At 39.7% G+C, this 22592-nt stretch overlaps 5 protein-coding genes across 11 annotated transcripts; 2 read left to right on the top strand and 3 right to left on the bottom strand.

Annotated features, from left to right (window-relative positions):
• Positions 1-1400: 1400 nt before the first annotated feature.
• LOC138413580 (uncharacterized) lies at positions 1401-3162 on the bottom strand. The gene is made up of 2 exons (XM_069537778.1): positions 3028-3162; positions 1401-2512 (listed from the first exon to the last, which is right to left on the bottom strand). Exon 2 carries the CDS (start codon positions 2455-2457, stop codon positions 2023-2025), a length of 435 nt encoding a protein of 144 aa, XP_069393879.1. The 5' UTR covers positions 2458-2512; positions 3028-3162; the 3' UTR covers positions 1401-2022.
• Positions 3163-5604: 2442 nt separating this feature from the next.
• On the top strand, positions 5605-9272 carry rcvrn2 (recoverin 2). The gene is made up of 4 exons (XM_020093128.2): positions 5605-5756; positions 5874-6425; positions 8280-8391; positions 8877-9272. The coding sequence occupies exons 2-4, from the start codon at positions 6045-6047 to the stop codon at positions 8963-8965; spliced, it is 582 nt and encodes a 193-aa protein (XP_019948687.1). The 5' UTR covers positions 5605-5756; positions 5874-6044; the 3' UTR covers positions 8966-9272.
• Positions 9273-9419: 147 nt separating this feature from the next.
• On the bottom strand, positions 9420-17155 carry LOC109633305 (germ cell-specific gene 1-like protein). 6 transcript variants are annotated; one of them, XM_069537112.1, is made up of 8 exons: positions 16633-17155; positions 15364-15428; positions 14089-15200; positions 11722-11904; positions 11544-11591; positions 11249-11401; positions 10972-11083; positions 9420-10885 (listed from the first exon to the last, which is right to left on the bottom strand). In XM_069537112.1, the coding sequence occupies exons 3-8, from the start codon at positions 14282-14284 to the stop codon at positions 10513-10515; spliced, it is 1065 nt and encodes a 354-aa protein (XP_069393213.1). In that variant the 5' UTR covers positions 14285-15200; positions 15364-15428; positions 16633-17155; the 3' UTR covers positions 9420-10512. The 6 variants fall into 6 exon arrangements, with proteins under 6 accessions (XP_069393213.1, XP_069393215.1, XP_069393211.1 ...); XM_069537114.1 differs by having other exon boundaries at positions 16802-17155; XM_069537110.1 differs by having other exon boundaries at positions 14089-15428.
• A 139-nt stretch (positions 17156-17294) lies between these two features.
• atg12 (ATG12 autophagy related 12 homolog (S. cerevisiae)) lies at positions 17295-19833 on the bottom strand. Its single transcript, XM_020093141.2, has 4 exons — positions 19693-19833; positions 18153-18289; positions 17993-18055; positions 17295-17506 (listed from the first exon to the last, which is right to left on the bottom strand). Exons 1-4 carry the CDS (start codon positions 19784-19786, stop codon positions 17447-17449), a joined length of 354 nt encoding a protein of 117 aa, XP_019948700.1. The 5' UTR covers positions 19787-19833; the 3' UTR covers positions 17295-17446.
• Positions 19567-22416, top strand: isoc2 (isochorismatase domain containing 2). 2 transcript variants are annotated; one of them, XM_020093126.2, is made up of 7 exons: positions 19567-19665; positions 20096-20179; positions 20557-20681; positions 20767-20979; positions 21642-21712; positions 21797-21914; positions 22244-22416. In XM_020093126.2, coding segments are annotated over exons 2-7 (594 nt in total). In that variant the 5' UTR covers positions 19567-19665; positions 20096-20178; the 3' UTR covers positions 22310-22416. The 2 variants fall into 2 exon arrangements, with proteins under 2 accessions (XP_019948685.1, XP_019948684.1); XM_020093125.2 differs by lacking the exon at positions 19567-19665 and adding an exon at positions 19797-19936.
• Positions 22417-22592: the final 176 nt, after the last annotated feature.

Here is a 22592-nt window from a genome sequence, read left to right as displayed (position 1 = left end):
TCCCAAAACCTTATTTTTTATTTTATTTTCTGTTTTATTGCGGAGGTGTTCTTATTGATCTATCTTATTTAATGTATTTGATATTATTGTAAAGCACTTTGAGCTGCATTTCATGTATGAAAGGTGCTGTATAAATAAAATGTATTATTATTAGTATTACTATGTGCTGGAAAAAGTCTCAAATCCTCACTGAAGTAGAAGAAAACACTAAATACTACAAGTAAATTTTCCACATGGAACATATTGTTTAATCGCAATTTTAATTATGATTAATTCTGCATCCTATTTTCTAATTTATGAAAACCAGTTATTATATTCTTAACTTTTTATACTAAAAGTTAACACTTTGAGTTGAAAATATGTACAATTTCATCAACTGGAATCATACTGTTAAATGGCATGAAGAGTAAGGAAGGTATAAGTACTTCAAATTGGTAGCTGTAGGTCTACAGCATGAGGATATACTGTACTCAATGTACTGCACTGACTTTCACCTCTGATGAACCGTGTCAGATAAAGTTACTGAGGTTTCAAGTGTATTGAAAAGTTAGAGGCAGCAGAGCCAATTGCTTTTTTTCAGAGGCATCTGTTCAGATGTCATCATATAAAACTGAAGTTAACAGAAGTTAAACAGTGAAACTGTAAAGGAGAAATGTCACTGGATGAAGTAGTTTGTTTTTCTCCCAGCAGATGGAGATACTCACACATCTCCTCCTCCCTGTTTTATTTCTCCCTGTAGATTACAGTTGATGTCATGTGTTTTTCTTTCGTCAGTTTGCTCTCAGTAGCCATTCAACATACAACCCTGCTCCTTTTCCTACTTTTCTTACATCAGGTGACACGTTCTAAATTTTATATATCATCTTTGAGACAAACAAAGTCACACTTTTATTACATTTATTGTCATATTGAGCCGTGTTGAGTCAGTTTCATGTGCAACAGTTGTGGCCCAGTGTTCCATAACCATTTTGTCTGATCTACAATCAAGCAAATGTTGCAATTAATAACCATCAGATGGATTTACAATCTTTTCATATTGCCTCTGTTTGTAATTTAAGATGTTTAATTAGTTTTCAGGTTACATTAGCTACCTGAGGCAAATGTTTTGCAAATACAACATTCTAGGAAACTATGAATTTACTGTTGTGCTAATTGTAATGTGTTTTACTTTTTTTTACTTACTATTGTTGTAGTATCACTTTTGATATTTTACTTTTGTGGACTATTTTTGAATGTTGGCTGAATTCCATTCAAAATCAATGAGAGCGTATGTTTTTGTGTGCTGTGAGTGAACAGACTTCTGTATTCTGTCATAACGCACCTTTATAATCTGCATCCTCTTCCCCTTTTATAAAGGTATTTCCACGTCTTGTTTCATTCTCACTCACACAACATACACATTTCACATTTAGTCCATTTATTGTATTCTTAACATCATCACTTTGGAAAAAAATATCTTTTGGACATTTGGACCCCACTGTGCATTCACAAGTTCCAAGTCATAATAACAAAATCATGTGTAAAAGCATGAATACATTAAAAAAAAACACAATACTGTTAGAAAACGTATGAGTTACTTATCAGAGTGTTATATAATACTGTAGGAATATTATCACTGATGTATTAATTTGTAAGTTGTTAAAGCTGAATGATGATGAATATACTGTTAGGTAGGTTATTCGATAACATGCACAACAAATCATATACAACAAATCATATTTCCATAAGATGCTCATATATTTTGTGTTTATATTGATCATCAAGGTTACTACAGTTGTTGAGATATAGTGTAGTAAAAATTACAAACGTTCCCTTAAAATGAAGTTGAAAATATTAACTGGAGGTAATATATTATACTTCTTTTGTATATAATCTACATTACAATATAAAGTAGAGAGCAAGAGGTAGACAGGTATTTATATGGAGTGAACACAACAGGAATGTTTTTTTCTGTGCAGTAAAACTGTGTGTTATCTGCAAAAAAGTCATCAGTTTATCATATATTCTCTTATCAATGTAATTTTATACTGTGACCTTTTTAATAACCCTGTCACTCTCAACAAGCACTTCTTTTCCATCCTCTCTGTGCGCTCGTGTCATCGCTCGCTCCTTCTTTGTGAGGAGGTTGTACACCACGATGCTTCCCACCACCACAAAGCTGAAGGCCAGAATCACAAACCCCAGTCCCAACAAGTGAGATGTTCCTTTCCTGGTGTTATTCAGTTGGTCCCACAGGCCCACGGCTACACAACTGAATCCGATGAGAATTTTCCAAAAACAAAAGGCCAGCATGCAGGATCTACAGGACAGCTCAGCACCCCCGGTCACCACGGTGATGCCCGCCACAGAAGTGATGCCTACTGGTAGGGTCAGGGTCTCAGATTGAAGGTTGTAGGTCACAGTAGAGGGGATGTCTGATAGAGTTGAGGGATCAAGTGTTTCCATCTTGGTTGTCATGGTTGGTATTAATTCCTCTGTCAGATGCACTGCAGCTTCTTCCTCTTTGTTACTCCTACAAAACGACACAAGGAGTTGCTTAAAGAAAAATAGACTCACACAAAATTTAATTTAAATGAAAACCAAATTAAATTGCCCTAAAATATTCTATAATGTATAAAATGATTATACAAGACCACTAAATTAATTTGGACATACAAAGGCATTGGATGGTTGTTTCTTTAGCCCCTTTTATTGGCAAGCAAGGGTTGGAGACTACATGCATATATATGACACTAGCAAACAGCAAAACATGAACTGTAATGTCTTCAGCATTATTATTATTATTATTATTATATAAACTCTTATTATGAGGATACAATTTTTTCATCCCACGTAACTTTTAAAAGAAATCAAGTTTCTCAAACATAATACATTTTTTGAGTAGTTTTTCTAATGAGTTAAACAGGATAGAATACAAAAAAGATAGGAGTTACACTGTTACAGTGAATTAACTCAAGATACAAAATTATTTCTAACTCTGGATAAACAGAAAATCTCATTTGACATAAAAAACATAGGATTTCTTACCTCAGTGTTGAACCAGGAGCTGAGATGTCAATGGAAACTGGGATGAATCTTTGTTGGAATGGGATTTTTCTTCTCTCTGAGTGAAAACCTAAATGTGCTGCTGACGTTCTCTCCAGACAATGGGTGTAGAAGTGAGAGCAGGGCGCCCAACTGCTGCTACTGTGTTGAAGTGCGTCACAACTTGAGGCCTTGCAAGATGGTGGACCAAGTTGTCGAGACAGTTTTCATTTGTTTGTTCCTCTCTTTCCTTGTGCTCAGTAGGAAGTTCTCATCTGTCATTAAGTGTCATTATAACCCATTACCAGATATTTATCTTGGAACTACTCCCTTCCTCTTTCCCTCTCTCTTTCAGTCTTAAGATCTGGGTGTTGCTCCACCAAGGGTTTGTTTGGGCTGTGAACGTGCTTTTCTTTGTTAAAACATTAGCCTGTGAACTTCTCCCATTTCTTATGCCATTGGCATAGAGCTGCATCAGTGGTCTTACTTTAAAAACTTTGGGACCTGAGGTGGAATAAACTTTTTGAAACAAATGGGAAAATAAGAGAGCAACCATAAATAATTACATACATGGGTCACAACCTGTCCGAGGTGTACCCCACCTCTTGTCCAATATCCTGTGTATGTTAAGCAGTATTGATAATGGAATGATGTATAAATGTGAATGAAGGGGCCTAACCTGGTGTGTGGACAGCGAGTGAGAGAGATTGGCAGTATACATGTGATTGCTGACTTTTTACAGGTCAGTGCTGTAGCTCAGGTGGAGTCTGAGTCAGTCAATAGGCAATAATACTAAATAGCCAATTGGGATGTTGCCAGCAGGGTGTTACTGGCCTAATTGCAGATATTTATAGATGTGTGACTTGTACTACATTGATAAACGCGTTACTGAACAATTTGTAATTTGTATTAAATGTTACTGCCTGCCAGATATATGTATATGGATCCTATTTATTGTTGCAAAGCAGTAAAATAGCTAATAGGGAGTCATTATGGACATTTGTTTATTAAATTTGTGATCATGATTGTGCTTTAGTGTGCCAAACATCCACATTACACAAGTCCTCACCTTCTCCACCACCAGAAAAACATTTCAAATCCTTGCCTGCTCCAGCTACATTTAGTCCAGCTGAGGGTACAGGTCAGAAGTCAGGGATTGTTTTGTGGAGAGCTGGGGGGGTAATTCTATTGGCCCTGGCACTCACAGGATGAAGATGATGATAATTGGCTAAGTGTTGGATTGGGTGGGAGTGGGCGGGGCAGGGGTAATCCAATAGATGGACTCAGTGAGCATATTTCTGGAGCAAAGAAAATCCCACTGCAAAATAAGGCAGAAATGATAATGACAGGATGTTATAAACAGATACAGTGCATGAAAGATGATGATGATGTAAATTGTTTAATCAGAGAATGATGAAGTGAGTCTGATGTGCTGAATAAGGTGAACCCTGCTGTAGGGGGATGGCAACTGACAATAAAATACAATATAACATACAAAGGATTGGGACTGAGTTAGAAGAGACTGGGTAGAAAAGTTTGTCTCAGTGAAATGAAAGTGAAATAATCAGTGTGTGTGTTTGTGTTGGACACCTGTAGTGCAGGAGACACAATGTTGTGGAGAGAAAATATAAGAAGTTAAGTTTGGGAAAGGAACAAAGAGACGAGATGAGAAGAGAAGAATCTACTGGGTCGGCTCTAAAACAATATCAATTAATATTGCAATATAATTTTCATCAATAGCAATATAACAAATGTCCAATATCTTTATACATCGCTCTATATACATTGTGCAAACACAGTGGTGAGGTTTAATTTATAAAATGTTTTGCTGTTTATCAAGTGTAAAATTCTGCTCATAGTTTAAAACCAAGGAGCATGAATCACCAAAATAATAATTTATCGTAATAATTATCAATGTCGACTGATACGAATTTTTTAAATCTTTATATCATTTTTGTCCGTATCGCCATGCCCCACCAACAGCATAATTTAATAGAGATAGAAAAAGAGTCAAACGGAGGGCAAGCTCACATAGGACAGGAAGGAGGTCATAAACAAAGGCCGCCGGCGATGATGGTGATGTGAGGGGCGTGGGTGGGATTGCAGGTAGAAGGGGTGGGAGAGGGATTTAAACTGCCTGGGCAGATGGTAGTCTGGAATTAGATGTCAGTGGTCAACTAAACCCATTGAAAGGCCACCACTGAAATAAGAAACACACTGCTGAAAAAGCCTAAAGCTATACTTGAAAATCCACTTGAGGCTGCGTTCATAGAGTTGTCCTGAGCAAACTCTGCTAATCTGCTGGCTAATTCACCTAACCATTGTTTAAGGTTACATGATTTGTGGTTAATCAAATGCTTTCAATTTCACAAAGGTGTAATTAAAAAAGATAGAGATATCTTACAAGAGTCTCGAACTGCTTTTAAATGATTCATATTGTAGATTATTAAATTCCACGATAACACATCACAAAATCTGCAGAAAACTCAGATTATATTTATTAATGATGCAAAAGCAAATCCATACTGTAGATCTTTGCGGAATGTCAGACCCATGAGAGAAATAAGGATCTGGGGGTTCATTTCAGTCAAATGCTCAGCCAACTTAAATCCGGCATTAACAGAATTAACCCAGTCGTCCACAGTAGGAGTGTGCTCCCCCTGCCCTCCTTATCTCTCACCTTCTTACTGTCAAGTCAGACATTCAATTCTCCTGCCATCGTCCACACACAGGTACGATTTCTTCACGTTTTGGATCATTTTGTCCAAGTTATTAACTGAGCAGTCTTAACTATTTCATGTTTTCTTCAGGAGATTGCTTCACATTTCTAAATCATATTTCTTTTTCAGTTGTTTGAAGGCTGCTGTTTGGGCTCAGAAGCAGAAGTCAGACCAGTCAAAGAGAATCTGTGCAGACAGAGGAGACGGTCAAGTGGCACCAGAGAGGAAACTTCCTGAAAACCTCGAGTGGCAAATACTTGCCAGGGAGTTTGACAGAACTGATCAATAAGAGCAACTACAATGGGAAATACCGTCAGTAGCGCATTATCAAAGGAGATCCTGGAGGACCTCAAGCTCACCACCATATTCACTGAAAACGAGATAAGCCAGTGGTACGAGAACTTTCAGAAGCAGTGCCCGACTGGCCGCATCACACCGGAGGAGTTTGAGCAGATCTACACCCGCTTCTTCCCCGACAGTGATGCCAAGAGCTACGCACGGCATGTGTTCCGCTCCTTCGACACCAACGATGACGGCACTTTGGATTTCAAGGAGTACATCATTGCACTGCACATGACCTCCACTGGCAAGACGACCCGAAAACTGGAGTGGGCCTTCTCGCTGTTCGATGTAGACAAGAATGGATACATCAACAAGACGGAAGTGACAGAGATCTGCCAGGTGAGAGTGATTCATGAGGTGGTGTTTAAAACAGAAGTGGCTTGGTTTTTGTTTGACTTAAACCAGATAACATATTCACTTTCTATGTTATGATATGATTTGTCTTGTTCTTAACATTTCCCCATTCTGACAGATCATGATATCCTATTTTGGATTTTCATTCCACATTAGTGGATTCACTTCAAAGAATTTGAAACAGAAAATTTATTTTGTCTTAAAATAGTGATTTTGTGTGTAAACAAACTCCATCCAAAGTTTAAGCCCGAGTCGTCAGGGAAGGGTTTTATTCTAAATCGTCAAAGCTCCAGTTGAAGTTAAATCTGCTGTAGCACAATAACATAATACTACATTTTAAAGCTACACTGTTCCACAATTCTCTGTATCAGTGTGGATTTGGTTTAACTCTGTGTTTCATTGACTCTGAGGTTTTCCTGTTATTTCTCCCTTTGAGATCCGTGTAAGATGTGTATTTGTTGTATTTGTTGGAAAGTGGTCACCCTCCTCAGGGTATGTAGGTCTCAGTCCTGATTGCCTGTCCAATTATCCGGCCTATTTGAGCCTCCTGTTAATCTCTGTGATTACAGGTTTAGCTCTCAGACAATATAGGCAGTCACACCCTTAAGCAAGGCTACTGTTGAACTGCAGATCTCCCAGAGAGTCTCATCATTCCTGAGTCTAATCCGCAAGTCTTTTATCCACGAGGCTCTCACTGGTGACCTGTGGAATAATTGCTGGCTATTACTGTTTATGTAAACACAATTCAGTTTGAGGGAGGTTCCCTTATTTACTGTTTTAAGGCGAATGATATAGAATTGTAAGAGGTTTAGACAGATCAGTCAAGAATCCAGCTGGCATTGTAATGGGATTGAATTCCTGGCCAACTGGCATCATGTTTACAACCACTGCGCAAAATAGCTACTTTTCAAAGCCCTTCGAGAAGTTTACAAACCTGCAACAAATTAGATAGATTCTAATCTGTAAAACACTCCAGACATAGAAAAACACACATCAGTGATATGAAGAGGAACTCGCACATACACTACACCCCAATTTAGAAATCTGTGAAATATATGAAGAATAGGGAATATAAGTGAGAAAGGCAGAAATAGCCAAACTTGTTTATAAAAAAAGTATATTATCCTACACTAGTAGGCCAGACAAAGGTCCAAACAGGGTGAAGTGTACTCCATTTGAGTGCCAGCGGCCTTTTCACACTTTGTTTTATTTTCATAATTGCAACCTCACAGCCTTGTTGTCTGCGCGCTCACAGTTTACACTGAACCACATGATCTGAGGGGCAGGATGGAGGGAGAGACCAGAGAGAAAAGAGATGACATCTTTGGCCTGTGGCCTGAGTCTTGGCACTAATCCATGTTAATCTAGGTGTCTTAAATGTGGGAGATAAGTTCTTCCTCTCTAAGTGGGACACACACTTAAAGGCCTGAACCTAAAGTGCACAGTCATTTACAATCTGCTGGATTCTAAGTGGCCCACCACATATTAACCATCTCTGAAAAAATGACACATGGGTCGTAATGCTTTCTGCTGTGGGCTGATTGTAGTGACGCAGCCTGTGGACTTAATTAGAGGCTACTTGGTTGTATGCGGCCAGATTTCTCAGATTTAACAGTGAGTATAGTCATGAGGACAAAATCCTAAAGCTCAGATAAATCAAAAAATGTGTTTAAACAAGGCATTAATTGATTTAATGGAGCTCCGAGCTTTCTCATTCGTTCTTCAGGCTCATGTGCATCTTGCCTTGGGTTGTTTTATGTGGCCTGTTGAGCTTCCATACATTATTTGTGAGAGAAATGATGCAGCATTATCACCCATCTTATACCCAACCCCTCTCAGGCTATATTTAAGCTGATCCCCAAGGAGGAGCAGAGCAAGCTACCGGAGGATGAGAGCACACCCGAGAAGAGAGCCAACAAGCTGTGGGCTTATTTTGAAAAGAAAGACAACGGTATGGGGGAAAAAAAAAAACGCATGCAAACATCATGTACCATACATACATTATGCCACTGCAGTGTGTGACAGACCACTGTGTGCTTACCACTCATATTAGAAAGATCAAATCTGTGTAAGCTCCTACTACCTTTCCTCAGCAGCTGTTCCCCCATCCTGTAGCGAAGATTACATTTTACAATCTGCTGTTTGGCTTAACAATAATACAAGTAATAAATCCACCTGGGAGCACGTCCCCAGTCACAGCATGACTTGTGTAATGCAAGATTTACTATGTACGTACCGGCCGTGGACTATGAAACCTTAAGCGACTCCTCTCCATTGCATGCTACTGTTACACACACACACGCACACACACGAGATAAGACCAGATTTCTTAGCTTAGATAGAGTCGTTATTCAACCTCATGTTTACCCCTCACTCATTGCAGTTTGTCTACTTCTGACTATCACATCTCCCTGTTCTTTCTTTTTTTCTCTGCAGAGCGACTGGCTGAGGGGGAGTTCATAAAAGGAGTGATTGAAAACGAGAATGCAATGCGTCTTATCCACTATGAACCGCTCAAACAGTAAAAGTCCATCCTTTCCCCTCTTCTTATTTCACTCTGTAGGCTCCATACTGAAACTTTTGTTTTCCTTAAACAAAAAAGCCTCATACATTTCCATCCTCTTAAACCCACTCAACTCCTCTGTGTAAATACTCCTGTCTGCAGTGTCTTGGTTGCAACAAACTTTTCCGTGAATGATGTGAAACTGTTTTATTAATGCTTTATCAATGCATTTATATTAAATAGAGGACAATAGAGGAAGAATGATGGCTTAGTGTTTGAAAAGAGTACAGACATAAAGAGGAATAACTCTGGTGACTATATTAATGCAGAATATATCTGGGGAAACCAATCGTTAATGACATATAAGATTGTTAGCATGTTTAAGCTTTTTTACAGTGTGTCCTAGTAGAGGTGGTAGCTCACAAGTGTTCTACTCTATTCACTATTTAATAAATAAAAGGTTTTCTCATACATCCATGGTTGGAAAATTAATTTATTCATTGCTCCCAGAAAAACAATTAATTCTTCGTTGACCTAGAAACATACGGTGTAATACAAATGCTGGTGGTTGAAAAAACATGGCGCCTTATGTCTTAATATTTCTGTTGCAATCATCCCGAGTGTGCACACCTACAGACGTTTAAAGTCAATGGAGGAACATTTATTTGATTTAAAAGAAAATTGTTTCCTGTATCATTTTAAGAGGAACATGCAAAGTAATGTGCACTTGTTTCCCTGAAAGTGTGATGTTGTCATGGAGCGGAGTGTTTTAGTCAGCGGGCGTGCTGGCCTGTGTTTCTCTCCAACTTCCATTCTGACCCCCCGCAACCTGCCTCCCCCCCTCTCCATCCCTTCACATGCCTTCCATCTCCCCTCGCTCTGTTCCTCCTCCGCCTCCTCTCCATCCAACTCGGGATTACTGCTTTACACATAATCTTCTGTTCAACATCAGAGAGCAGACTTTTCAAAATCTCTGTAATCTTTCTATCTCTATGTGTCTGTCTTATGGGTTTGTCTGTGCAACTGCAGAGAGGCTGCGTTTGTCCCAGCTTCTGGTGTCCATGCGCCAAATCCAAATGTGTGTATCGGTCCAAAGTTTGTCGTAGAGAGAGAAGACATGTTGAGTGTGACACTCAGATTAATGAGAATACAGTATATTGTATGTTTACTTGTAAAGGAAAGGCTGTTCTGTTGTGTGTCAATGGGAAAAAAAAACATCCATCATGTTTATCTAATTAAATGATCTTTGATGACTCATCCTGACATTTTGCATGTTAAACAATAAAAGAACAAACATTTCTATGCAGGTACATATAAAGACAGATACTCTTTCCCACCATGAGGCACTGATGAATACCCAGAAAACATGCACATTAGTGTGACCTATACATACAGTGTCATCTTTATTTGTGGATTTCATTGTCCTTCAAGCCTGGTTTGTATGTATGTTCGCTGAAAGTCAAAGTGGCGGAAAGAAAATCATCTGTTTGCATCGACCCATGCTCAGTGACAGAGTTTTTCCTTATTTAGTTTTTCAGCCCCTTTCAGTTGAAGCATGTAACAGATTCCCTAACAAGGTGAATCCACTCGGCCCACGACCACGTCCATCTCATCCATCTCTCTCTCACAGTCTTCACAGCCCTCTGGTCCACAGCCTCCCACCAATACCAGCGTCGGTACATCCCCGTTTCCCATTCCAACAACGCTCCCGTTCTGGGCCCACGCCACGTCAATCATGCCGTCCGGACACTGCAATAGGCCACTGACAGAGTAGAGGCCGCCCCCTGTGACAACATCATCATAGGCTGGAGCGTGAGTGGCGGCTCTCGCTTCTTCCAGTCGTAGCCTCTGTTTGCGACGGAGCTCGATGATGGTCTTTGTGTAAGAGTTGAGGGTGACCACGGCTGCCCCCATACAGCAACTGAAGGACACCCAGGCAAGACTAGGAGCAGAGGATATATAGAATATATATCACTACATAGGTGCAAATCAAATCCAATCAATTATCAATAATGGCCAGACACCTACGCAAATGACCAGCCGTAGTCCCAGGACTGAGGCCTCCAGTCTTTGGGGCCCACAATGACTGTCATCTGAAAAACTGTGGTGTACATCATATGGGCAACCATCCCAAGAAGACCTACATGGAAGTGAAACCAACAAAAAACAGACAGAAGAAAGCTGTAGATTACAATAAAATAGCAGATGAGGGGAGAGAACCAGAATTACTGAAAAGATATATAGAGGAAGGGCTGATATTTAAATGACAAAATACAGAAAGATCGAGGGTAACATCGTGTCTCACCTGATAGCACAGTACAAATCGCTGCATAGGCATTGATTTTGAGTGAGTGCATCTCTTTATGAGAGCACAAAACCTCCAGCCACATCAGTAAGAAGCCCATCCCCAGCAGGCCAATGTACGTAAACTCTGAAATGACCGACAGCCACAGCACACCTGCAACATGTGCAAACACATCCACAACGGACACACACACACTCATCCATTTAGAAAACTTTGATAATGGTGTAGCAAAAGAAAAACTATTTAAATCAAATATTTACAGGGTAATAAAACTGCTAATTGATACATGACTCACCTTGGGTTTCCCCTGGCGTTAATTCTATAAAGCTGCGACATTTCTCCCCTGCCAAAAACATTTAGATATTTAAAGATGGAGATGGAAAACATTAAAACAATTTGAATTAATGTTATTAAAGCTTAACCAATGTTGTGGCCAGCATCAGGTAAGTGACTGGTCTGCTTTGTGGACTTACCGTCATTGTGCTTCTCACAGCTTTCCCAGAAGCCAGTGTGGAAGTATCTGAAAGCAAACTTGTCTTCACCCGTCTCCCAGATGTATTGCACTGCGTTGGCCAGCTGCCTCTGTCTGATCTTGGCCAGCTCCTCTCTCCTGGCTGGAGACAGTGTGCGGTTGAAGGGATTCTGAGTGGGACTCTCTGTGTGACAACACAAAATAAAAAATCACACAGAAAGGAACATTTTAAGGATCATTTTGTACCTGTTTATATTTGTTATAGATGATGCAGTTGGTGGTTCAGGGATAAAACACAGAATGCACTGGGCAGAGGGCCGGACACAATCTCTTTGCTACAGAAAGACAAACACAGCCATACCCGCACCAAATCTGAATTCTGCAAACATATCCAGACTTGCATTTCCTTAGAATGTGGAGGTAACGGCACAAAACCATGCAAACATGAAGCAAACACACACACACACATACAGAACTGCATGTGCAGACAAGTAGATACGCAAACACAGAGTTGTATGCTGCCGTAATCACACTCACAACTCAAATATCTTAACAGGTTTGTTGACTCAGTTTTTTCTTTTGTCAAAAATGAAATGCACTTGAAAGTCAGAATAATAACTAACTGACACACACAGGTTCCATGCAGGTTGATAAGGATACGATGGAGATCCTAATAAAAATGATTTGTGTGCTCCAACCCATAACTCTGAATGTGAGAGGGAGGTGAGCACAACACATTTAATCCCAGCCTGGCCTTAAAAGTATCATGCCTCTGTTCACCTGCAGCTCTTCAGCCTGCACTTTGTCCCATTTGTGTTGTTGTAAATCAGGTTTAGAAGATTAAGCTAATTCCTCCACTAGCATTGGTAAATCTAAAATTTTTTGTACAAGTGCACAAAGTACAAAATGTTGCGATCAAAGTTGATTCTTTCACGCAGTGAAAGCTTAGGGAGCAGGTAGTGTAAACCTTTGGAGGCCCCTCACAATCCACAGATTAATATCAACCCATAATTAAATTCAGTCGCACTTAGATATGGGTAAAAAGAGATTAAAAGCATCCAAACCAAGCACAATCAGGTTTGGGGGGGAGAAGCCTGCAGTTTATCCGGCCAGATTAGTTTTTAGGTATTGGTTGTTACGCAAAGATCAAGAATTCAACACATATAATCAGGTTCAAGAGTCAAGGCCAAAATTTAGGTAGAGTCAACAACAGAAAGTAACATATTTAAAGACCTATGAGTTAATAAATAATAAAACATAATAACAAAGCAATGATACAAATGACATAATAAACTACAGTATACACACATACTACTGTATACACACACACAATCCAGTCCTACAAACAACCTGCAGTTTGAATTCTCCAGACAGTATTCAACTCAAGCACAAACATGTCAGCCTATGAGGCGTCAACACGCGTCATGGTTACTCAGAATGACATTTCATGTCTTCAGCAGATTAAATGGTTGCGTTACAACAATGATCCTGCTGAATAAGAGGTAACCTGTGCTTCACTATTTTAATGCCAAGAAAATAATCACATTACTGGTGACATAGGTACAGGATGAATCCATGAACTGAATGCTGGGAATAATTAATTGTTAAAATTAATTGGGATTAGTCACCAGGAGACTTCCTGGCTCATCATTCATCTAATATGACTGCAGTTACGTCCTGAACGCTGTAGCTGTATCCACTTGTTCTGAGCAGACAGGACGGAAACTTGGTAATTTCTCCTTTTGGCAAACTCAAATCTTTATGCTGTGGATGCTCCTGTTCACCAGTGGAGAACATTAAGAAACACATTTACTCAAGTACAAAATAACCGTTTTAAAGTATTTTTACTGCACTTGAGTATTTCCATACAAATACTGCTCTTTTACTTCACTAAATGTACTAAACAGATACTGTAGTGGAGTGTTTACATTAAAAACATGTGATCAGTTTGGAGTAAGTTACATAGTTAAATGATCTCAATCTCAACCAGATACAACATTACATTGTAATACTATCTCAAAAATAATATATATTGTATAATATATTCTTTTACATGTAATGGAGTACTTTAACATTCTTGCAATGCTTTTATTAACATGTATTACTTGTAAAAACTCAATTTTGCTCAAAACTGGCGATTTATTAATGCTGCATGTATGAGATGTGTTTTTGTTCAATTTAAAGTTGCTTATGGTTATTGAACCTCCACACCAATTGGATAAACAGATCTATTCAAATTGTGTGTCTAAGGGCCAGTGATAAAGAAAACGCAGCTGTGGTTGCAGCATATTTAAGACAGAAGAATAAAGTAACAAAAAGCACAATGAAGCTGCACAAAATGCTTTTTGATGTGCAGAGGTGTCAGTACCTGTGGTGTAAGGCTCGCTGTTGTTCTGACCACAGTTCTTCATTTTGACAGGAGACAGGCAGAGGGGCTTGACCACCTTGTGAGTGCCCTCACACCAGTAGGAGGTGCAGAGAGCCAGGATGGACAGGGCCAGAGCCAGAGTGGTCAAGGTCAGGGAGAGCAGGGAGCGGGAGCGACGGGACATACTCTCCAGCATGGCCACAGGGGGATGGTTTGAGAAAGAGAGAGAGGGCGGGGGGGGGTGGGGGAGAGAGAAAGTAAGGCAAAGAGAGAGCAGGAGGGGGAGAGTGCACGTGGAGATAAGTCAAACAGGGTAGAGGGTATGAAAACAGCCACAGATTGAGCCAGGAGGGAAGGACAGATGCTTTGTGGAGGTTTTAAGAGGTGATGAGCTGCCAGGTTTGAATGGAAAGCAAAGATAAATGTGACGTAACAGCACAGAGAGGAGATAACAAAATAAAGCTGACAAAGAGAAACAGTGAACGACTAAAAGAGAGGACAATGAGGAGGGCGGGAGGGGAGGATAAGATGCTCTGAAGTTGATACACGTGGGAGAGGACAGATGGAAGAAAAAAAAAAGAACATGAGAGGATTTAGGTAGACGATGGTTCACGGTAGGAGAGAGGAGTGGGCTGCAAGGACATAACTGTGTGTGGCACTGACAACTTCAATGCCACATCCTTCTATTGATCCCTGTGATGAATGATGTGGCCAGTGCAGCCAGTGGACTCAACACATGCAGACACAACACATGCCCTTTTATGTGCATGTGTGTAATCAGTGGGATCGTTCCGAATAAGCAGGATGTAAGTTAAAGATACTACAGTTTAAGATTAAAGGTTGTGCACCTAAAGTGGAGATAGAGGGCATCCTTTAAACTGATTCATTATCTAACAAGAGGGTGCAATTGAATGGTTCAATGGAGCACACAAGGACAAAAACAAGGTGTCCATATGGTGACATTTAATTTTGTTAAATGTCCGTGCGAGTCATTACGCTGCCTGAGGTCACATCGGTTCTCCACTTGCCTACAAGGAGGGGTTATGGAAGAATAAGTAACATGTGGCGGCTAATGGCTTCCTGCTTCCTGATTTGCACACCACCGCTGGACCCTGAGCGCAAAGACAAGACAGAGGGGGGCAAAAACAAGAGATTACTTTTTTGATGAAATTATGGATTAGCCACAGATCTAAATGAAATTTTTGCAAGTAATCCCTGATAATCTGCTTTAATCTGTTTGTGTTAGGTGTATTTTAGTGTGAAGTGCACTCTGACCATGTCTGTTGTCTCCCTCACTCTCTCTTTCTGTCATGCAATGTTTCCCTGTCAGCCCAGAGCCCCTGAAATATAACAGAGCACATTCAAGCAGGGAAATTTGGTCAGATGACGGATCTGCATTGGAATTGACACACTCATGCTGGTTGAAATATTGAAATATTGTTGACAATGAAAAGATACGGCATTGTGACATCTATAGCATTGTATTACAAGCTATTAGTCAAAAGTCTGTCAATGCTGAAAACTAAAAATCTGTGTAAATGTGAACAAGTTTTTTCTGTATCAGTGTTAACTTGTATATAATCATTGGCTATGACCCTCTTTAATGTCTGGATTATGTGCATTCTGAGGTGTTTGTAATGTAAACATACATTTACTTTATTATTATTACTGAAACTGTAACATGACTCTCAGCATTAGCTGAAAAATTGATAATAACTGAGTTGGTAATTACTCATTGCTTCTTCTTCCTGGTAAAGGTAAAATAAAAGCAGCTTGTCGATGTCTTCTTATATTAACAATCAATTAGAATTACAATTCATTGAACATCCGCTGTGTCCAGTAGAAGTAAATAGAGCAGCATGAGGAACAGGACGGACATTAATCCAGTCAAGATTCTGCTACAATTACCAACATCTGTCAATGTTTTAATTTCTCAAGAAAGCTTACATTTTTGAACATCCACTGAATCCTGTCATAAACATGAGATTTTATATTTTGGATGGAATAAGACATTTTTCAGATTGAAAACTGGACACAGACATTTTGCTTTCTTTAAACTTCATTCAGTGGTCATATATCTTAATAGATCAACAGGAGATCAATCTATATAAAGCAAATAAGGAAAGCAATATATGCTTTAGTTATTAAATTGTGATTATTCTTAGCTTATATGTTGCAAAAATGTAAAAAATGTCTTTTACAACTCCAGAGCCTGAGCTGAAATCTTCATATTATGTTTTATCCAGACGTCACTTGAAAACATAAAGCTTTTCAGAAATAGACAAGAAAAGCATGAAATCATGACATTTGAAATGCTGGAAGAAGCAAATGTTTTTTTCTCGTACTTTTGCCTCTAAAATGAAAAAAATATCAAAACATTTGCCAATGAAATTTCTGTTCTTGGTTATTAATTTTAGTTTGGATTACATTAAAATAAGCATTGAGTGGTGCCTACCAAAGTGTCCCTGTCATAGCTCAGGTCAAACATTAAGTAACTACCACAGCAACACAACAGTTTGACTTCTCACAGTCCTCTGAACCTACCGTCCTCGGCTATCTCTGCCTCGTTCGAGAGCCCTTAATCAAAAAGCTCCTTAAGAACTAGATTTTAGCTGCTCCATCTTGAACAGATTCTCTGTGCCACTTCGTTCATCTTTCCCTCTGTACGTGTCACCAGTTTTCCTCCTCCAGTGTGAGCATCAGTGACCCTTACCTCTCTGGGCACACTCCCCATTAAATCCTCCTGGCCAATAGTAGGATGGAGATGCACGACTGATGGAGCAGCTGAGTGTCTGTCTCCATGCCACTCTACTCTCGTTTCTGTCTTTCTTGGGAATTTATGTCACAAACCCATCCTGAATCATGTAATCCCTCTAAGTCCATCTGTTACTGCAGTGCCCCCTCTCTTCCTGTGTCTGTCCCTTTGCAGAGGTGATTCCATCTCAACCTCCGGAAACTTTTATCACAGGTGAAAGTCCCGCTCAAATACAACTTTGTCTTTCACCTGATATTTAATTATTACACTATCAATAATTATTACACAAGAGGATGGAAGAAACTGTGAGCCAACATCCATATGAGCTGACTCTTGCTTGTGATTTTGCCCTAATCAGCCCCAGCACTGTGCAAAGCCAAATCCTGTTCTTGCGTGTGCCACATTTGACACCTAAAAAAAGAAATGAAGAAAAAAAAAAAAAAAAGAGAGCTTTACATTGTCACAATAATTTATTTACAGTATGTATGTACACAAAGCTTAGATGAAAAAAATGGCAACGAAGCAAAAGCAACAGTGTGCATGTTTGGAGGATGAATTCAAGAAAGGAGAGGTTAAAATAAAAAAAAAAAGTGGAGAGGGAGTTTAACCCCAGGCTTGAGATTTACAGTAATGTAGAACCAGCTTTCCATCACTACCAAAACACTGAAAGAGACAGAGAGAAAATACATAAAGTTATTAAATTAAATACAGAAGTGATGTGTCCGAATAGTTCCAAAATAACTTGACTGATAGACGCTTTCAGATTAACTGTCTGCATTAAAAAAGTAATCTTATTCGATTGTATACATTTCTAAAATTGTAGAAAAAACTAAATAATTTCACACTTTCAGATGTTAACTGTCTTCATTAGTCAGCCTGAAAAAAAACAGGTTTTATCAGAATTTGAGCTGTGAGCACAGTGGGATGATCAAATGTCCTCTGAGAGTTGTGGCCTTTGAGGTCTTTGCTTTTACTTATCAAGACATTAATCAGTGGTCAAGGATTTTGGCATGTGACACATGGAGCTTCCAATTTATTGCCCCCTCTGCTGGTTACTGTAACAAATGACCCATCGACTACAATGACCTGGACCTCATTCTAATATTTTATTATATCCACATGGTAATGGAAGATATATCATGTACTTACATCAAAAAGGATTCCTACGTCTTGATCCGGTGAGGGTGCAAAAGATTGATTAACATAGATGAACTGAAAAAAACAAAAAACATTACAGACATGTTAAGACGTCTCTGCTCAAGTCATGATGTTTGGAGAAACACAAGCCGGTTAAAAACATATCTCTTACCAGTTGTTCACTGGCATCAAGCTTGAGGAAACGAGAGATGAACTGGGACAGGGACTGTACCGTCCTCCCCCGGTCAACTGCCCACTTCTTTGTTTTCATTATAGGAGTGTCTCCCACTGCCCTCAACAGCACATCAACTATAAAAGTGGAGAAAATTAAAGTGAAACAGCTGCAGTCACCCAGAACCGGGCTAATCCAAACTTCAAATTTCTCGAGAATTGCTTGCTCAATCCATTGATGCACATCATCCAACCCCCAGTAAAAAAACAGGAACTATGACGCAGGTCTTCTATAGTAAATAATTGGATGCTGGGACGATGGTGAAATGTATTCCACAGAACCTGCATGAAATGACGGGAAACTTGGATTTAATTTTAAACTTGAATACCAGTAGCGCTGATTTCCCTTTTTCAGTGTATAATGATATGATTCTCAAAGGAAAGTTTGTGAATGAGATTAAAATCTTACACGCAAAGCTCTTTAAATTAATTTGTTGTATTTAATGTTATGAGTTAATAAAATGAATGAATCAAAAAAAGCCTTGCAAAGAAAAAAACTTTAGATCATCAAGGAATTACAAACTATTCTCTGTTAATATTTCATCTTATGCTGTTCAGATCTCATGTTTAAGTTGCAGCTCAGATTATAAACATTGTACACAAACAACATAACTGTGGCCTAATACACAAAAGTGGAGTTTAAATTCCGCTCATATATAAAACAGTTTTCAATACAGATCAATTTTAAACAGCTATAGAGAAATAGTTATTAGCTATGGATAAAAGTAACTTAGAATTAGAATCATAGTGAGATAACTGAATACAGTTCTGACACTGATTTGTGTTTCAGCAAATAACACAACATCTTAGAATGTATCGTTGCATTGTTTTCTGAAAACGATCCTCAATTATAAAGTGTTTATTTGTGTTTAACAAAGCAGTGAATAATCTGACCTGGTGTATAATCAGAATCAGCTAACGTTGTAAAAACTGGTGTAATCACATTAAAAACGTCTTTATAGGAGCAGCAGCAACAAACTTAACATGTTTCTGCTCATAGCAACATTTAGGTGCGATATAACTTTTTAATTGTTCATTAGATGTTTGCAAATGACTTAAAGAAAAGATAGGACGAGGACTTCAAGTGAAGTGTTGCTGAGTATTTAAAGAGATTCATGAACAAACTTAAGTTAAAACCCAGAACGTGGAATAAGATATTTGTCAGTGAAAACGACAGTTCTGCAGTTTGCAGCTAACTAAGACTTAAGAACTCAGGTACCAGACATGGCGTTGCTATCGGCATTAGCAGTAAATATTGACAATATTTTTCTCTTGGTAAACATTAGCATTAGCCGTGCCCCAACCCGGTAGTGGCACATGTGAAGAAGCTGAATGCTTATTGGCTGTCCTGACAACAAGCGGCCGCGCTATTGGCCAAACGCTCTGTGACTTGTTCCTCACGTCACACACCCTGAATCGTCTCCTTAGTGAACAACAGTCCTCGTCAACAGGAGGTTGGTTTCATATATAACGTTGCTTACTCTTTTTCTTGTCCTCGCTTGTCGCTGAATCCTCTGACGGAGGCTGTGGCTCCTCTTTCTGCGGCTCCGTCGGTGACTCCGCGGTGTCCGACATCTTCTCGTTAGCACTGCGGGGTTAGCTGGTGGCTTCGGAGCAACCCGGGCCGCTATTGGTTCAGAGAAACATCAATCTCAAAGACTCGCGTTCCTATTGGTTAATACCTGAGGGCTGGCGTTGGAGCTCTTCCTCTTAGCCACATGCTAGGTTGGTTCTTGTTTTGACTTTGGGATTTGTTGATGATGAAGTTTTGACCTGACTAGTGCAGTTGTCACTATATTTGATTCATCTTGTGATTTAGGTTTTCGCTCAACAGTTGGTGCATTTCTCACTTTTCGAATAAAACACGTGTCTCATGTTACACAGGAGGGGTCACATGGAAATAATACTTGAACCTGGCAGCTGAACTCTGGACTCACGTCTCCCCACACTTGCAGCAGTCAGACAACAGTAAGTCCTCATGATTTAGTTCATTACAATCATAGTCAAGTTTATGTTTAGCTGTTAGGTTTCATCGCTAATAACACCGTGCTGCACCGTGGAGGAAATATCTCTGCGAAGGAAAACAAACCTGTTTCCTCCTGAGGTGTAACTCAATGCACCATTGTTATAAAAGAGATACTCTGAGGTTTTCATTGTCCCTCACCATTTTGTAAATAATGTTCAAACACAGCCCGAATTTGCATCGACATATTTGTTTTTAATTCTGTGTTTGATGTTCTGTGGCCGATCATCCTCATCACACACTTTTAATTGATTATAAACAACATGGCACATCAGTCCAGGTATCCTCTGAAGATAACTTTCCTGTGACCCTGCTCTTTCAGTGGCAAGCATCGGCAGACTTTCCACCAAGGATACAGTCCTCCTCCTGTGTGACATGCAAGAGAAGTTCAGACCCAACATCTACCAGTTCCCCAACATCGTCAGCAACGCAGCCAGACTGCTCCAGGTTGGTTCCACTCGCCGCCACACCAGGTACCAGCCTGTAGCAACTACGCACAGTACATCTGTTAACTCTCTCCTCTGGCTCACAGGCCAGTCGTGTCCTGGGCATCCCCCCCATCTTGACAGAGCAGTACCCCAAAGGTTTGGGTCCCACAGTGCCAGAGCTGGGAGCAGAGGACCTGAAGGCTCATGCTAAGACTTCATTCACCATGATGATAGAGGAGGTGGAGAAGGAGCTGCAGGCACTTGGAAATCCCAAACAGGCTATTCTTTGTGGAATTGAGGCACACGCCTGCATCGCGGTAAGATTACAGCCTCTTTTGTGCGGTTTAGCTGTGGAAATGTCACTATATCCTTCTGTGCATCATAAAATAGACAAGTGGAGGCTCTTTGTTTGCAAGTTACAAATATGCTCATGTTGACAGCTGTGTTTATCTTGTACTCATTGTCTGCTTTTATTGACGTGAACATCACCAAGCTTCAGTGAAGCACCCATTCCTGTGTTGCTTACCTTTGAGGAACTAATTGTTGGTTTGAGTATCCAGTTGTTTTTCCTACAGCTCTAAGACAAACTTTAAAATATCATTGTGTCATCACTGATTCTTAAATCAATTTGTAATAAAACAGTTTTATTACAATTTATTGTTGTTTTCCAGCAAACGTTTTTCATCCTATGTCCTGCAGAACTTAGTGATTTCTGAAACCTCTGATTTCTAAGATAATTTTGAGTAGATTGATTTTATGTAATTATGGCTGCATAAAGAAACTGTTGCTCTTAGAAAATGACAAAAATTTGGGGTATGAGGGATGTGAGGTTATGACAGATTATTCAATTTTGTAGTTATGCTATAATCTAGTTATGTAAGTTTTCAAGCGTAGTGTGTTACAGTGATTCCACAGTTGTAGTTAATGAATGATGAGTCTTGTGAAAAAACATGTCTCACTCGTCTGCTCTCTTTCTTAGTGCACGACCTTTGACCTGATTGAAAGGGGAATGGAGGTTCATATTGTAGCTGATGCCGTCTCATCCAGAAGGTATCTTACAACATTACAGCTTTTTTTCATTTGTGTGTAAATTGTAGATTGTGTAATGACAGACTTTTGTTTCCCCTCTTACAGTCAGACAGACCGTTTGTTTGCTCTGTCACGACTGAAGCAGAGCGGAGCTTACCTTACCACCACAGAGGCTGTTCTGCTGCAGCTGGTCCGAGATGCCAAACACCCCAACTTCAAGGAGGTGCTCACTACTCTGTTGCTTTCATGAGTTACTTTTATTTTGTTAAGATGTGCCATGAATATATGACAGACGAAGAGAAATCTGGCGTGTCCACAGACACACAAACATTTAGCTTAATAAATTCTGCAGCTGCCTACAACCTTGATCACTGACACAGTTGACCAGCAAGTGACTGTATACCAGGGTGTGGTGAGACACATGCCAGAGTCATGCATTTTCTTAAGCTGCCATCTTGTCTTCGCTAACGTAGCAAATGTGGTTTCATTCTGAGCACGCTGCCTGTCTAAATATATAAAGCAACTAATATATTTTATCAACTTTATCGGCAGATCCAGAAGCTCTTGGCTCATCCGTCCCCTGACACCAACCTCCTTGCCTTCTTCAGCACTCTGTGAAGAGACCACCACCTGTTCTGTTTCATAAACACTATACATAGAAATACAGGATGTTACTTCTTCCATCATACAGATGAATAGCTTCAATAAAGTTATACTGCTACATACAAGTGCTTTTGTGTTTTCTGTATCAAACCCTTGTGCTGTGTGACAGGATGAGGAACAAAACTTTCAGGTTTGTTTCTCTGTTTTCTCTGAGAACTTGACACGCCCTCCGCTAGAGAAAATGTTGGTGAAAGCTGAAGAGGTGGGACTAGCTCACATAGGCAGGGCACAAAGAGTG

The sequence above is a fragment of the Paralichthys olivaceus genome, chromosome 13, assembly GCF_024713975.1.
Source record: "Paralichthys olivaceus isolate ysfri-2021 chromosome 13, ASM2471397v2, whole genome shotgun sequence".
NCBI classification, from domain to species: domain Eukaryota; kingdom Metazoa; phylum Chordata; class Actinopteri; order Pleuronectiformes; family Paralichthyidae; genus Paralichthys; species Paralichthys olivaceus.
The sequence above is the reverse complement of the archived record's forward strand: the minus strand, read 5'-3'. Positions and strand labels throughout refer to the sequence as shown.

What these genes read in the sequence shown, in the direction of transcription:
- LOC138413580 (XM_069537778.1), bottom strand. Translation starts at nt 2,457, where the DNA reads ATGACAACCAAGATGGAAACACTTGATCCCTCAACTCTATCAGACATC.
- rcvrn2 (XM_020093128.2), top strand. Translation starts at nt 6,045, where the DNA reads ATGGGAAATACCGTCAGTAGCGCATTATCAAAGGAGATCCTGGAGGAC. An exon ending in AAGTGACAGAGATCTGCCAG is followed by an intron (nt 6,426 to 8,279) that starts GTGAGAGTGATT and finishes AACCCCTCTCAG; the next exon opens with GCTATATTTAAGCTGATCCC. An exon ending in TTTTGAAAAGAAAGACAACG is followed by an intron (nt 8,392 to 8,876) that starts GTATGGGGGAAA and finishes TTTTCTCTGCAG; the next exon opens with AGCGACTGGCTGAGGGGGAG.
- LOC109633305 (XM_069537110.1), bottom strand. Translation starts at nt 14,284, where the DNA reads ATGCTGGAGAGTATGTCCCGTCGCTCCCGCTCCCTGCTCTCCCTGACC. An exon ending in CAGCGAGCCTTACACCACAG is followed by an intron (nt 11,905 to 14,088) that starts GTACTGACACCT and finishes GTTGTCACACAG; the next exon opens with AGAGTCCCACTCAGAATCCC. An exon ending in AACGCCAGGGGAAACCCAAG is followed by an intron (nt 11,402 to 11,543) that starts GTGAGTCATGTA and finishes CACATGTTGCAG; the next exon opens with GTGTGCTGTGGCTGTCGGTC.
- atg12 (XM_020093141.2), bottom strand. Translation starts at nt 19,786, where the DNA reads ATGTCGGACACCGCGGAGTCACCGACGGAGCCGCAGAAAGAGGAGCCA. An exon ending in TTGATGCCAGTGAACAACTG is followed by an intron (nt 18,056 to 18,152) that starts GTAAGAGATATG and finishes TGTTTTTTTCAG; the next exon opens with TTCATCTATGTTAATCAATC. An exon ending in ACGTAGGAATCCTTTTTGAT is followed by an intron (nt 17,507 to 17,992) that starts GTAAGTACATGA and finishes TGTCTCTTTCAG; the next exon opens with TGTTTTGGTAGTGATGGAAA.
- isoc2 (XM_020093126.2), top strand. An exon ending in ACGCAGCCAGACTGCTCCAG is followed by an intron (nt 20,682 to 20,766) that starts GTTGGTTCCACT and finishes TCTGGCTCACAG; the next exon opens with GCCAGTCGTGTCCTGGGCAT. An exon ending in AGGCACACGCCTGCATCGCG is followed by an intron (nt 20,980 to 21,641) that starts GTAAGATTACAG and finishes TCTCTTTCTTAG; the next exon opens with TGCACGACCTTTGACCTGAT.